Source organism: Manis pentadactyla, chromosome 2, assembly GCF_030020395.1.
Source record: "Manis pentadactyla isolate mManPen7 chromosome 2, mManPen7.hap1, whole genome shotgun sequence".
Lineage (NCBI taxonomy): Eukaryota > Metazoa > Chordata > Mammalia > Pholidota > Manidae > Manis > Manis pentadactyla.
Window position 1 is genome coordinate 188,868,605 of NC_080020.1, and position 13,885 is coordinate 188,882,489.

The window sequence follows — 13,885 nt, forward strand, 5'->3', positions numbered from 1 at the left end:
ACTGTCCAGTAGATGGGACTACCAGATCTCAGTAAGTGTTAGCAGCCAGGGTCGGAACTGAAGAATGATGTGCCAACTTACTCTAGGTGTATGGTGGTCCTCAGCTCTGCATACTGCACACTTGGAGGACTCCTAAACAGTAACTCCCACCTTCCGAGACTGACTGCACTGGTGGAGGTGAGGCCTGGTCATCTGTATTTTTTTAAAGCTACCAATATGATACTAATGTGTAGCAAGAAGTAAGAACACATGAACAAATCATTCTGCCTTTCTATATTATACATCCATAAAAAGGGTTACCAAAATGTTGAAACCACTAAGGAAACTGAGCAAGCTTTTTGTTTACATCCTCAGCTGGGAGCGTTATTAGAGCTACTAATAAATTTACCTGGTTTTCCCCACAGACTGTGGGCTTCCATCATCATAAATCTTAGCTCCCAAAAAGTATGATCTCTCAGATTACCAAAACAAAAACCATCCAAATACAGGGAAAAGATAAGAATAAATTCAAGAATCACTGAAATAGATATAACAATATTCTACAAATTGGACCATTTTATCAGGATAACAGCAAGAAATGAGATTAGGAATAACGTAAGTGTAAAGTAAAACCACTGAATTTGCCAATGATATACCAATAGACTAACTTTAATTGGAAAACACACGCACACTGACACAACCACAAAAAATAACAGTCATATCCCTCTTATAATGTTTCACTATAAGGATTATGTTCAGATTGATTAATTCCACAAAAATATACATTGCTCTAACATGAACCATTAATCAATGAATTCATTAATTATTCTTGGACTGTGTTTCTTTTTTTTTCTTTCTTAAAGTAGGACAGATACTCCAGGGAAACCCAATACTATTCATAGCAATACATAAAAATGCAAGGTTCTGTCTATCTTCATTTCTAAGCCAATAGAAATATGAGTTCCTATGTAGCAGACACTACTATGTGGTAGAAATGTTCTGTCATATTTGAAGGGAGATGTAGTTATGGTCCTTAAATATTTAGAAAGGAAATGACATAGCAATGGATGACTCAAGCTGTACACAAGGAGTTAGGAAAGTCTCATTTCTTAATAAATTGATTGCAAAGAGGTACGAATACAGAATCAGGGAGCCAAAGGATGCTGTAACTCTCCTTTCCAGCCATAATGGTATATACATCTACCCAGGATACTCTGAATGTCTAGTTTAGCAGCAAAGGATAGACTCAAAGACGTTAAAGGATCATAGACACAAGATATTATTAGATGGTTACAACTCAAAAGCGCAGTCCTTCTTCAAGCATTCAAATGCAGTATGCAATGGGTCTTCACCCTGAAATGACTAGATGGGGAAAGGAAACTCAGAAAGGGTAGAACTCTCAAGACAGACAATGATAATGATACCGAGGTGGACATGGAGTAGTAACTTGTTAACTGAAAAAGCAGAATACATAGGTGTCTGAGGTTGTGACTGGGATGACCAGTCACGTATTTCGATTGTTCTCAGGGAACTTACAAGAGCCAAACAGACAAACCTACAATAAAAATATTACTAGAAAAAGATTTAGTATTTATTAGAGGACAATATATTTACTTCTGAGATACTGTTTGGGGAGAGAATAAAGCATTTCATGCTTACTAATCATCATGATGGTACTGTGAATAAGTCTTTTCATTGTATAGATGTTGACAACTTATCTCTAAAACTGAGGCAAAATTCTTTTATTCTGTTTTACCTGAGTCTTATTAACCAATCTCATATTATGAGAAAACTTCACATTTTTGTGACATTATTATAAAAGCACATAATTCTTCTGATAGGTTTCAAAATCTTAGCTAATTTCTAAGAAATTATCTATGAAAATGTCTCACAATCTGTATTTTTTTTTATTCTCCCATATTTGCTATGTGTTTTCAATGTTCATATAACATATAATGGTGATACAAATATTCAACCCACACTTTCCTTTCTTGGCTTTTAAATAGTTTTCAAATACAGCCATGCTAATTCTGAGATTTGGACTGGCTTGCATTTTCTCCTCAGATTTTGGGGATCAAAAGTAAGAGTCAACAGTTAGAAAAGGTACCCTAGAGAACTTTTAAAGATAAAGGAGGAGGACAAGCAAGCTTTTGGCTTCAAGAGAATATATTACATAAGGAAAAACAATAACACACTACATGTGGCCTTTTAAAGCATTTTTGGAAATACAGGCAAAGAAAAGGACATGAACTAATCAAAATCCAATCTATTAGTAGGTCTCTTCTGTGACTAAGAAATGAATTTTCTAATGTCCAGAAATCTTTCATCTGAAACAAAAAGGCAAGAAAAGAAATAATCCTCGCAGTTCTTTACAGAAATTCTGGTAGTAAACCCAATGGAGAGGGTCCCCTCAGTAAGAAACATTGTTTTTCATCCTTGATGAAAGAAAATGGAAGTCATCAGATTCATCAGATCTGAAAGGTGGAGAGCTAGTTCTCAGAAGAGATTTGGGTGTACTCCTGACTATGCTGTTCATTAGAGAACAAGTGGAGCAAGTCAACAATTTTGGAATCTTTGTTTCTTCAAACATCAAACATGAGTGTTGGGTTCTCACCACAGGATTCCTATCCAAGTACCCTGTGGTCTGGGGCAGAACCCAGACATCTATAAATGACAAAGCTCTTAACACTAGTTTTTGGAGAACTGTTGGGGAATGACCTCTCTGGTCCCTTCTAGTTCTACAGTCCTAATGTTTGTATTTTATTCCTCATTCCTTAGTCAACAGATAAGAAGCAACAGCCATTCTTAGGTGTGTGGCTTAAGTTTTAAAATTTACCTGAAGGAAATAGTCAATTAAAAATCTTCAGGACAGGATGAAAAGCTACAGAAGGTGAACAGTGGTGCATTTAAGTCATTATGGTATCTAGAACTAATGACCTTTTGAAAACAGACAAAAACAGATATGTGGGAAAGAAAAACAAATAACCTGGAGAAGGCTGAAAAAGAAAACAACTATGACACAGCAAGCAGGAAACTAAAATTGTTGCCCAGGCTATAAAATACCCACAGGATTGATGATGTAACATTTAGTGGATTATAGGAACACCTCAAGGAGGTTGGTAAGTGAGAATTCTGGTTCTAGTAGCCTAAAACATAAGGGTATTTTTAAAGAAATTTTGATATAGTAATGGACAAGAATATAAGGATAGAAGTACAATATAAAAACAGTTAAAATCAGTGCTTAATATAATCTGCTGTGACATTTCTGCTTTTAACAAATGTGTTCCTCTATAATATTCTATTTACCTTTTTAATCAACTTCACAAATTATACTCTTGGTTAAATGATACAGCCATCCATATTACACCCAAAATTAAAATTTAGTCAGTGATTAATGATAAAATCCAAGCCACATTAATGATTACAGAGGATATGCATCATGAAAATGGCATGTCAATGTTTACTGTGTTACTCTCTGACTTTATAGATTTCTATGTGTCTATCTTTTAAGTTCTTATCCATCTCCTCTTACTGTTCTCTGAGCTTATATCAGTAACTACTAAGATACTACTTTGCATGACATGAAGCACACATGCTATATGCATGAAGAACTAAGCAAATACTACCTTTAAGATTTTTTTTAAAGTACATTTATAAATACATCTGAAGAAGGCTGTGTTTTCTTTATCACAGGCTTTTAAACATTGACCTTTAAGGTACTTGAGAAGTATAAAACAGAAACCCATTTGTGATACAACATTTTAGATAGTAAATTTATTATTTTAACTTTCACAGATCATTCTGGAATCTAGAATTGGCTGATTATTGCTTACCTGAATATTTTATAATATGATTATTGTAATAAAACTGCAATAAAATATATTAAAGATAAACACAAGGGGAATTGGTTTTATTTTCATATAAAATATAATGGTATTTGGCCAGCATTTTAAAAAGTGGGTATTCACAAAGCAATAACTAAGCTATGATGAGGCTTTCAACACAAAATACAGAATAAAGCACATTAAACTTACATTGCACATTTCTCTGACTATAGCTTTTTCTGTCTCACTAAGGTCATTTTCATACTCTTTACCCTGTTGACGATCTATAGTTTCCTGAACATCCAAGACCTGGATTTTTTGAAAAAGAAAAGCAAATTTCATGATAAAAAACTGTTAGTTATGAATAAAACCATCAATGAGCTCCACTTTGTAAAACCGTTAGTTTTTTCAGTGTCTGCGTATCAGAGTGGATTAGTATATAGCAAAATCTTTTACAATAATTGATTGTTCTAAAACCTATCATGAATCAATTCTACCTGATTTTCAAAAGGCTGTTAAATGCCATCTATTGCATCACTAATAGTCAATTGAATTCATTAATGTCTAAATTAATTAGATGCGTTTAGTTAATTGGGTTATTAAGATAAGCTGTCAACCATTTGGAGACAGTAAATAATTCTTGCTCCATTGTAAAGATAAGCAATATAATTAATTATATGCCAAATATTCCAAATGATATGTAACATGGCCTATAGAAAAGATGACTAAAATAGATGATAGTGACAGGTAAAACTGGTCAGAACCCAGGAATACGTATGTAGGAATTCTTGTTAACATTAATGCTACTGACTTTACAGTTCTTGCCTGGATGTGTTCCGAGAGCCTAGGAAAGCACTATGGTGGCAGCTCTTTGATAGTAAGCAGCAAAGAGAAACACTGACTCCTTACAATGAAAATGGTTGAACTACACTTCAAGTATTTTTCATCAGAGCAAAGTGGGGATGAGATACTTGTAAATAATTTTAGAGGGCAAAGATTCCACTTCTTTAAATTATCTCTAAATGATTTTAAAATAATTTGTTTAAAAATATTTATGAAGTTTTCATTTCATTACTTGTTATTGTACAAGAGGTGACAAAAATTCAGCTTTGAGTGCTATTCATTATTTTTCTTCATATCAGATAATAAGTCAAACCATTAATGTAAGCATAAAACACTAGTGGATTTCCTAAAAACTCCTGTAGAATCCCTGCTGAACTGTGACACCGCTAAACTCCTTGGTTCTGTTGTCATGGTCAATGCTGATGGCCACACCTAATGGTGTCACCTAAGAATTTGCATCAATGAACAGTTGAGCCAAAATAAATGACTTAAACATGACATGGGACCTTCATGTCAAGTTCATAGATACTGAGAATATATTGATATTTCTAGAGTTCAATCCTATAATAAATAAATCTAATTCATAAACTACTCTAGTTAAGTCAAAACTTCTAGCTATTATTACTATAAAGACACTATGCCTTTAAAGTAGGATATGACAGTAGTAAATGAAAAAGCCTCACCTTGGTACACAACTCATATTAGAGTCAGTTCACATTCTTTATATACTTAGAGGAAATCATTGACTATGCTCAGTGAATATTCATAGAAACTTAAAGAACTCCTGGAACTCATTTGCCTACAAATTCAATTTATAATGCATCTCAGAGACGTGTACTTCAAATCAGTTAATTTCTACTAAATTAAGTGAAGCTCCAATTAATAGTTTTCAAAAATTTTAAAGCAAGGAAAATGTGGTGTTATTACAAGTGGGTTAGTTTCTCACACTGCTTTGTAATTTTTCCCCCAAATCCATGAGCATAGTTTTATTAAAGCATAGAGGTTTTTTTAAAAAAATCTATTAAAAGATGAGAAACTGAGCCATTGTTCTAATTATTTTTTTCAAAACAGAGAAGTATTAATACAAATCAGTCTAGATCAGTGGCTTTTAAAAACAAAACATGCTGAGTGGCTACATTTCTTTTTTTTACATTGAGATATTGTTAGGATGCATTTCCCATAGGCAATGTTTGCACATATTTCTGTTTCACAACACAGTTAACTCATGGAAGCAAACACATTCTATACTCAAGGGCCTTCAGTTATCCAATAAAAATGCTTCAGTTGCTCAGTATTATCCATCTGCCAACAGAGGACACTTATGTGTTCTGATTATAATATAATATTATCCTCTCTTGAGATAAAATTTTATATGAAAATTAGAGAATGAATTCAGAGAAAATTGAAGAGCTCCTCCTCGCCTTCCCCTTCCTTTTAAGCCATCTTAACACAGCTGCACAGAGAAATTTGGGAAAGACTGCAATGCTATCTACTATGCTGATCAAATATCGCACTTGTCATTTAAAAAGGCAACAGTCCAAAACAACTTTAAATTTGAAAAGTAGGGAAATGTATTGTTTTTGAGTATGTGCAGAAATTAATACTACAGGATTGAAGCCACTCTCTCATTTTTCATTTCTAAAATGTCGTTCAGATAGCTAGTGCCTGATTCATGCTACAGAAACAGCATGCTAAACAGTATCCAAAAGCTACTGCAGAGACCAAGATGTTAGTCATTAAGCCAGCATGCACCAGACGCAGGGCAGCGCCCCTCCTACGAGTGTGCCTTCTCATGAGTCCTTTCAGTTGCTCACTTTGTGAGTCATCCCAGTCAAGACAGGAAATGCCAAGTGCACTGCCACCGGCCACCTGCATGGTTCTGCTACCTTCCCTCTGAAGAATCAGTAGTATATGCTTGGAATAAGCAAACTCATTTTGTCTAAGTTACAGCAAGATAGAAGAGGGAGCTAAATCTGCTAAAACCAAATCTCCCCCAAATCAAATAAATATTTTGAAGTTTTCATCTATTTATTTGCTTTATGCATGACAAGGAAAACTTGGCCCACTCCATAAGAATGCATATTCAGGCTGTTGATAAATCATTCTGAAACCAAAACAACTTTAGGCAAGTTGTGAAACTCATGTGGCAAGCACAGAACTGAAGCGCTCTACCTGCTTTATGGCTCTGAAAGATTTGATCAAAGCTACATGTTAGGAATTATAAATAATTTGAAGGACAGGGCTTTATAACTTTGGAGCTGATAAAACTTCAAGGTACTGTCACAATTTTTAAGATGATTTTTACTGCCTCATCAGTTTCTTCCCTTAGGTAAATATTTGCATTCATTGTTTATTATTAGTTTTACTTATGGTGCTTATTTATTTTTATTTATTGGAAAGTTTATTACTGGTAAAGAAAAATAAATGATACATTTCAGCCAAATCTTTTTGGAAATGATTGCCATATCGTAAGTGAAAGCAAAAAATAAAATAGTTTTATGAGTAATACCATATACCTACTTCCTAATACTCCATAAAGAAGCTACAGTTTGAAAACCTTATTTTTATTTAGTGAAGGATAGAGTAGGTTTTAGTTTATTTCGATACTTTTAGGAAGTTGCACAATGTACTTCAGCTACATAACAAAAGAAAAATCTGGTATCCTTCCTTATTTTGGCCAACTATTAACTGTCTGTATTTGAAGACAAGCATGCTACAAACACTGCACATAAAATACCTGTAACAATATTTTACATATATGGATAGACATGCACATCAGACTTCAACTTCGATGCAGATAGATATGAATCACAATTACTAAAAACAAAATGATCAAACTAGAAATTCAACCATAAGTACTCAAACCCATTGTTAGTTTATAAAAAAAAAATAAAGTCATACTTCAAAAATGAAGATAAAGTTATACTGTAAGAGGTCAAACAATAAAGAATCTATGGTTAAAACAAGACTGTGAGGACTACTAGACTACAGCAAACAAGCCACAACACAACTTAAGTTCTGGATAAATAGTTGTACACAGTTGGTTACCTTAAGAGAATGTACCACGGGTTCAGGCTGCTGAGAAGGTGTGGTATGTCCACTGAAGCTAGCTGGAGAGTTGGGTGAACTGTTACTCCCATCAGCCCCTGATGACAACCTAAAAGAACCCTTAGTAGAAAATCAACAACTTTGTTATTAAAACAAAAGTCGTTTATAACTGTATAGATGTCATTCAATATTCAATTTCACTGCCAAATGAAAATTATCCATTTTGTTAATTTTTTTCTATCCTATCCTAAGATTCTATCAACCTGTTAATTGGAATTCACTTGCTGCTTGACCAGCAAGAAATCTTAACCAAGAGCCATTTCTGTGCATATCCAGATGTCATTTCTGATTTAGCAAAGAGAGCAATGCCCCCAAGGAAAGCCCATTAAGAATATTTCAAGAATGATTTTTGAAAGTATACAGATACTCAAGAGTAAGGAATTTGTGAGTTACTCCACAGCTGACTTAAACATGCTTATTCAGCAAGACATTCATGTCTCATAAAATGCAGACACATCACATTCTTGTTCTGTAGAAACTGACTCCTATAAAACCCTTCTTTGAGAGAAAGACCTATGGTAGAGCATTTTCCAAGAGATTTAACTAAATCCAACATTTTCTTTAAAGAAAAATTCTCTTATTTTTGGTCATTTTGAAAATGAAAAGAATAATAAATTATGTATTTGTAGTTTAGTGCCTCTTCACCTTAACTGCTGAAAAATCAGAACTTGGGCATGATTAATTTGACCTGTGAGGTCACAGTCACCCATACAGGAATTGGAAAAGTAAAAACTGCACCTTCTCTAGGGGTTGCTTGGGAAGAGATTAATAGATTAGGAAAGAAAAAGACTTCTAGAAAAAGTAGTCTAACAGGCATTTCCCAAACCTGTTTTTATGGAGCTTGTTAAACTCAGAGGGTCTGAGAAATTTTCATCTCTGTCCATCAACAAATCTACAGAGTTTTTTCATGCTTAATCAAATAATAACTGGTTCATTTAGCTTGGTCCTATGAATCTAATCCTGTAAGAAGGGACACTGAAGGTACATCATTGTGTGGATTCATAAAGGGAAGAAACAACTGTGGCTTGGGACATTTATTTTCCAGCATCTACTTCTATATTGTGCATTTTAGGAATGAGAGAGAGAAGCTGAGCACACCAAGGCTATAGATCTGGGTTTTATGTAAACCATGCTATTTGGAGAGAAACTGGTAATTCCTATTAATTTTTAAAAGGTTATTAGTTATGCAATTTGGAAGATTTTCTCACTTTCCTTGTCACTGTCATTTCTGCCCATGTCCTTGAAGGCTATCCTTGCCATCTCACAAGCCAACCGAGGCCCTATTCTTTTCTTGCTTAAAGAGTTATGCAATAAAATCGGGTGGTGCCCACACTCTTACTAGCCAAGAAGGAGAGGAAGCTGCAGAATATGACACTTTGGTCACCTCTCCAGCTCTGTCCTTCGTTGTTACAAATGATTTAATTACTGGTAGGTGATGACAAAGGACAGCCAATTATGGCAACCCCCAACCCCTCTGGGAAAAAAAAATAATTCATGTTTTCCTGTATTCCTAATTCAGGTTAAATCAGACATAATAGTGACACAAATACTGGAAGGGAAACTATTTTAAATTTAAAGATGGCTTAAAGGGGTACACCCTCTCCTCAACCCCACCACCAGATTTTAGACATCCTCTTCCTCTTCAAGAACCGTATGTTTCCAAAGTGAAAGAGTTAATAAAAGAAGCTCTTCTCTGAATAGTTCCTCTTCTACTGTTCTTCCCTCCTGGTACCACCCTATGAACTCTTTTGAACAGGCTTTTGAGATTATGTAGAGTTCACTTCGAACCTCTCAATTAGGATCCGCCATGCAGTGCTGGTTTTCCTCTGACTGGTGATCTAACCTGGCAGGCAATAGTCCTTGCCACTGTGGCTACCCTTCTTTCCAGTTCTTCCTTTCAAACCCTTTTGTGCTCAGCCCTTCTGTTTCAAACATTCCCTCCCCAGACCTAGCAAAATAGCAGGCATATCAATCCTAGCATGCTTTTACCTGAGAACGGGGCCTCTATCTTTCAGGGCATTTGATGTAAGAGAGTTTCTAAAATCAATGATAAATAGCATACCTAAACAAAATCCTCTGGACAACTTACCATTGTTTATAGTTAAGGAAAGGTCTGCTCTACCCTTAATCTAGGCAGAAGAAAACCCACTTTTATTAAAGAAGTTTCCTTAAAATAATAATAATTGTAATAATAATGGCTAAAACAGGAATTACATAGTGCGGAAAACTTAGCATTCAGGGATTAATTTTCTGGGCTGGTCTACAGACATTCAAATTTGCTGTGTAAACCATAGACTAGTATTCACCAGAAAGATCAAGGTTCATAGCTTCTGTGTTTTCTGTGAAGCTGCAAAGGGAACCAAAGGCCTGGTAAAGTTGTACATTAACAGGTGCTAAATAGTTTTCTGATTATAACAGAATCGAGAATCTCATTCTAGCACATCTCATTTAGTTACTATGAAATAAAAGGTTAGATTTCTGTGTTGTTAGTAGAATAAGACAAATATTTGAAGATTTATCTAGGCTCAATCAATACACATTCTCAGTTGACTAATACATTCTCACTGAAGTATTTTTTTAAAATATGCTATTGAATAAAATACCAGCACAACAAAGGATTTTAAACAGACCCTTGGAGTTTATGTCAATAAGATTAAGCACATTTATTTAAATTGTAACTTGGCTGGCTCAAGAGATAGGGAGTTTAAGAAGAGGAACATTTTAATGAAATTGGAAATACAACTTTCAGCTTCAGGGTTGCTTGTTTTCAAGCTACACATGATCACATAGTGCAAGCGTGACCTCTTGGGTCAGCGGTCAATTTCTAAGGGCAAGCAATAATTTTCTGGGCTGGTCTACAGACATCTGATGGTGTCTAATAATTCATTTTATGGCCACTGATCTTTTAAACTCCTTTTCATGGAAGGTGCAGGGTGCCTTTGATCTTCTCCTGTGTTTGGGGTTTCTCAACTTTCACCCCCAGGTTCAGGAGAAAAACACTGAAGATAATTGTTCAGGAAATGACTCTATTCCCATCCTCCCTCCCCAGATTTAGACACAGAGTAATGCTCTTTCATGTGTATGGAGTTGTTCTCTACCCCCCAGTGTAACTTTTCCTCTAGCAGCAGAAGCCGTCTGGTTATGCACAAGCACATGCAGCAGCAGCTGACTCATCTTCACTCACCGGGAGCGCGGGCAGGCATCGTCCTATTCCACGGCACCCTTGCCACCACTGCAAGACCCGCCGGGCTCTGGGCCCCCAGCCTTTCTCCATATTTGAGCTGTTTCTAGTTGGAGGTTGCCTTCTATTCTGGGTGGCCTTATATTTGGAACAATATAGTACAATCACTCAGAAAAATACTGTTTCCCAAGTCTCAAGAAAGCAGATAGAACAAGAAGCTTAATGAAATGAACCACAATGACCACAATGGTAAGCTGTAACATGCACCTCTAACTGGGGAAAAAATTAAAATAAAAACACACTGATGTCCTCTATATTAGAGCTCATACTGGTTTTTTTTTTTAGAAGTTTTTGGCAAAGGTGTAACTAATTCCCAAGCTACCATCAGGTAGATAACACCAAAATGCCAGAAAAAAATTGAAGCTATTTAGACAACTGTTTTCTTGTTTTTACTTGTCAGAAGTAGAGAATTACTATAAGTCTTCCAAGTATTTAAAACCATGTAAGTTCAGAACATAACAGAAATTAATTGAAATGCAGTTGGGAGCATTATATGCTATTGTTAAGAAACATAAGGTGTGTAGGTAAATTCAGTAATATTCAAAAAAACTGACACTACATCCAATTCTCAGCAAAATTTCTGCACATTGAAGAGTATGTTATAAGCTAAGAGGCAGCAATAGCATTAAAATAACTATTTTACATGGGACACACACATAACTATCACAATTTCTATTCATTACTTAATCCCCAAATTCCTACACTGGTTAGAACTAGAGATAACAGACAACAGAAATTAATTTAAAAAACTTTTTCTAAATTTTAGTTTTTTCCATGAACTGTATATATTAAAATGATCAGAAGAAAAGTTAACTTATTTGAGTACAATTTCCTCTTCCTGCTAACTTTCACTAAGACCTTTATCTAACAATGCTATGTCCTAAGGAATAAGAAAAAAATTTAAAAACACAAAAACTTCACAAAATAGTCCAAAATTTCCAGTGTCTAGAAGTTTAATTTTAGGAGACTGAAAATAAAAACATATATTTTTAGTTCTCATTTATCTATCTTCCTAGAAGTATGTACTCTGTTGTGAGTAGCAACAGTCTAATTTTTACTCCTCTCTAACTTTTGGAAGCTGAACAATAAATAAAAATGTACCATGGTCTTAAGTGAAGGAAAAAGGAACAGTGATGGCCAGCAGTTGGTACTCTACAAAACTCTTCCTAAATCTATAAAATCAGTAAGTCACACAGATAACCGAAAATTATATATTTGCACTCGGACCATAATGATCACTTCATCCTAGCAACACTGATTTGAATATTGCTCTGTTAGTAATCATTTCATGTGTCAGTGTGATTTATTTTCATTAGTAAAAGAATTATATCCAGTAATTTATAATATAATTGATGTTAAAATTCACCTCCCACCCCAATCTGCATAGTTCTATTTCTGAGATGATCATTAACAAGTAATGAAAATTTTTTACAAGTAAGATCTATTTTACAGGTTTGGTTCTCTCCATGACTTATGCATCTTTGAGATTTTGTTTTTTGGATTCAACAAGCAAGTAAGACACAGTATTCCTACTCGCGTTCTTCCTTAATATGTAGTGAGATTAAATCCCAATGCCTCTCTACTGTAACAAAGCTTTTTATCATAACTGTGAAATCTAAGGTAGCATCTATTACCATATAGAGGCCGGATGGAAAGAGCAGCTATTTAGCTACAGTATTTTCTCATCTTTTAGAAAGTAGATATAACAAAATAATAAGTATGTCTTTCAGCATCTTGTAATAGGTTCTTTTTAAACATTTTAAATACAGATTGTATAGTAGTATTAATCTTATAAAACAGAGCAATATAAATCTCATAAAACACAGGCCAGATTTTTGTGGAATAATAAACTACTTGATGATACAACTATTTCAAAGGAAAAGGTACTCTTTTAGAATCAGGATTATTGACGTTCTACTCATATCAGCAATTTAAAAAAAAATTCAAGTCATGGAAAAGTGTATTCTGAACCAGCCATCATTTCTGACCTTCAAGTAAAGTATATCTGAATGGTATTTATATAATAATGAAGGCTTAGCACTTTGCTAGCTCTATAACTAACAATCTCTGAAGACAGCTTTATAAAATAAGATAAGCCTTCAGAGCTCAGTGGTTGTTGTTGTTTCTGGCAACTTCAGAGCTCAAAGTACAGTAACCCAGCTTCTGGCCATCAACTGGGAGAACAATTCCAAACAACCCTAAGGGAGCCACTTTCTATTTTCTGAGAAATTCTGTTTTGCTTAGTGTTTGTTGTCTTCTGCAGTTTTCCATAATTACAAATTTATAAAAAAGAATGCCTGAATGACCCTATCATTTCAGTAGAAATCTGTACACTCATAAGTCATTTTATATACAGACACATAGAGTAACCCACAATTATTTTAAATATTAGGATTCTCCACCCTAAATGCTAATAGCAAAGTAATGCTCTGCATCAAGTTGTGTGGGAGGTAAATTATAGATTATTTACTATGTGGTAAGTACTCATTTTAGAAATCATGAATTCTAATGCTGTGAGCAAACACCCTAGATCAGGAACAAAAATATCCCTGCATATCACTGAAGAAGATAAAATATATTAGTACTTCTATGCCTCTCATCACATGACAATCTGAAAGATCTTCCATGAAAATTGAGATTTAGGACATTGCCTAGTATTGTCCTTAAAATAATTGACTTCTCCTTCAGAATTATGGAAATAAATGAAGCCATTCAAATATTTGAAAGATCATCTAAACAAAAGAAAATATATTTCTCATGATTTCATTGACTAAAATTATAATACACTTTAAAAGAACTAGGAAGATGAAGCTATGTGGTTGTCTTCTTGCTATTTTATGGTTATATTTTATTTATTGCTTTTTCAATAACACACTGGAAGTTTCCATTC

The 13,885-nt window shown here is 34.4% G+C and overlaps 1 protein-coding gene across 6 annotated transcripts in view; it reads right to left on the reverse strand.

The window, feature by feature from the left end:
* The window catches only part of CCDC85A (coiled-coil domain containing 85A), a 193,652-nt gene that overhangs the window by 2,099 nt on the left and 177,668 nt on the right, over positions 1-13,885 (reverse strand). Inside the window, exons 4-6 of one of the 6 annotated variants that reach the window (XM_036926049.2) lie at positions 10,939-11,073; positions 7,695-7,814; positions 4,014-4,112 (exon numbers count right to left, since the gene is read on the reverse strand). The exons of 2 other annotated variants lie outside the window; for them this stretch is intronic. In XM_036926049.2, coding sequence (XP_036781944.1) covers positions 4,014-4,112; positions 7,695-7,814; positions 10,939-11,073 — 354 coding nt within the window. The remainder of the gene's footprint in view (positions 1-4,013; positions 4,113-7,694; positions 7,815-10,938; positions 11,074-13,885) is intronic. 3 more of the 6 variants (XM_036926051.2, XM_036926050.2, XM_036926052.2) reach the window with 3 other exon arrangements.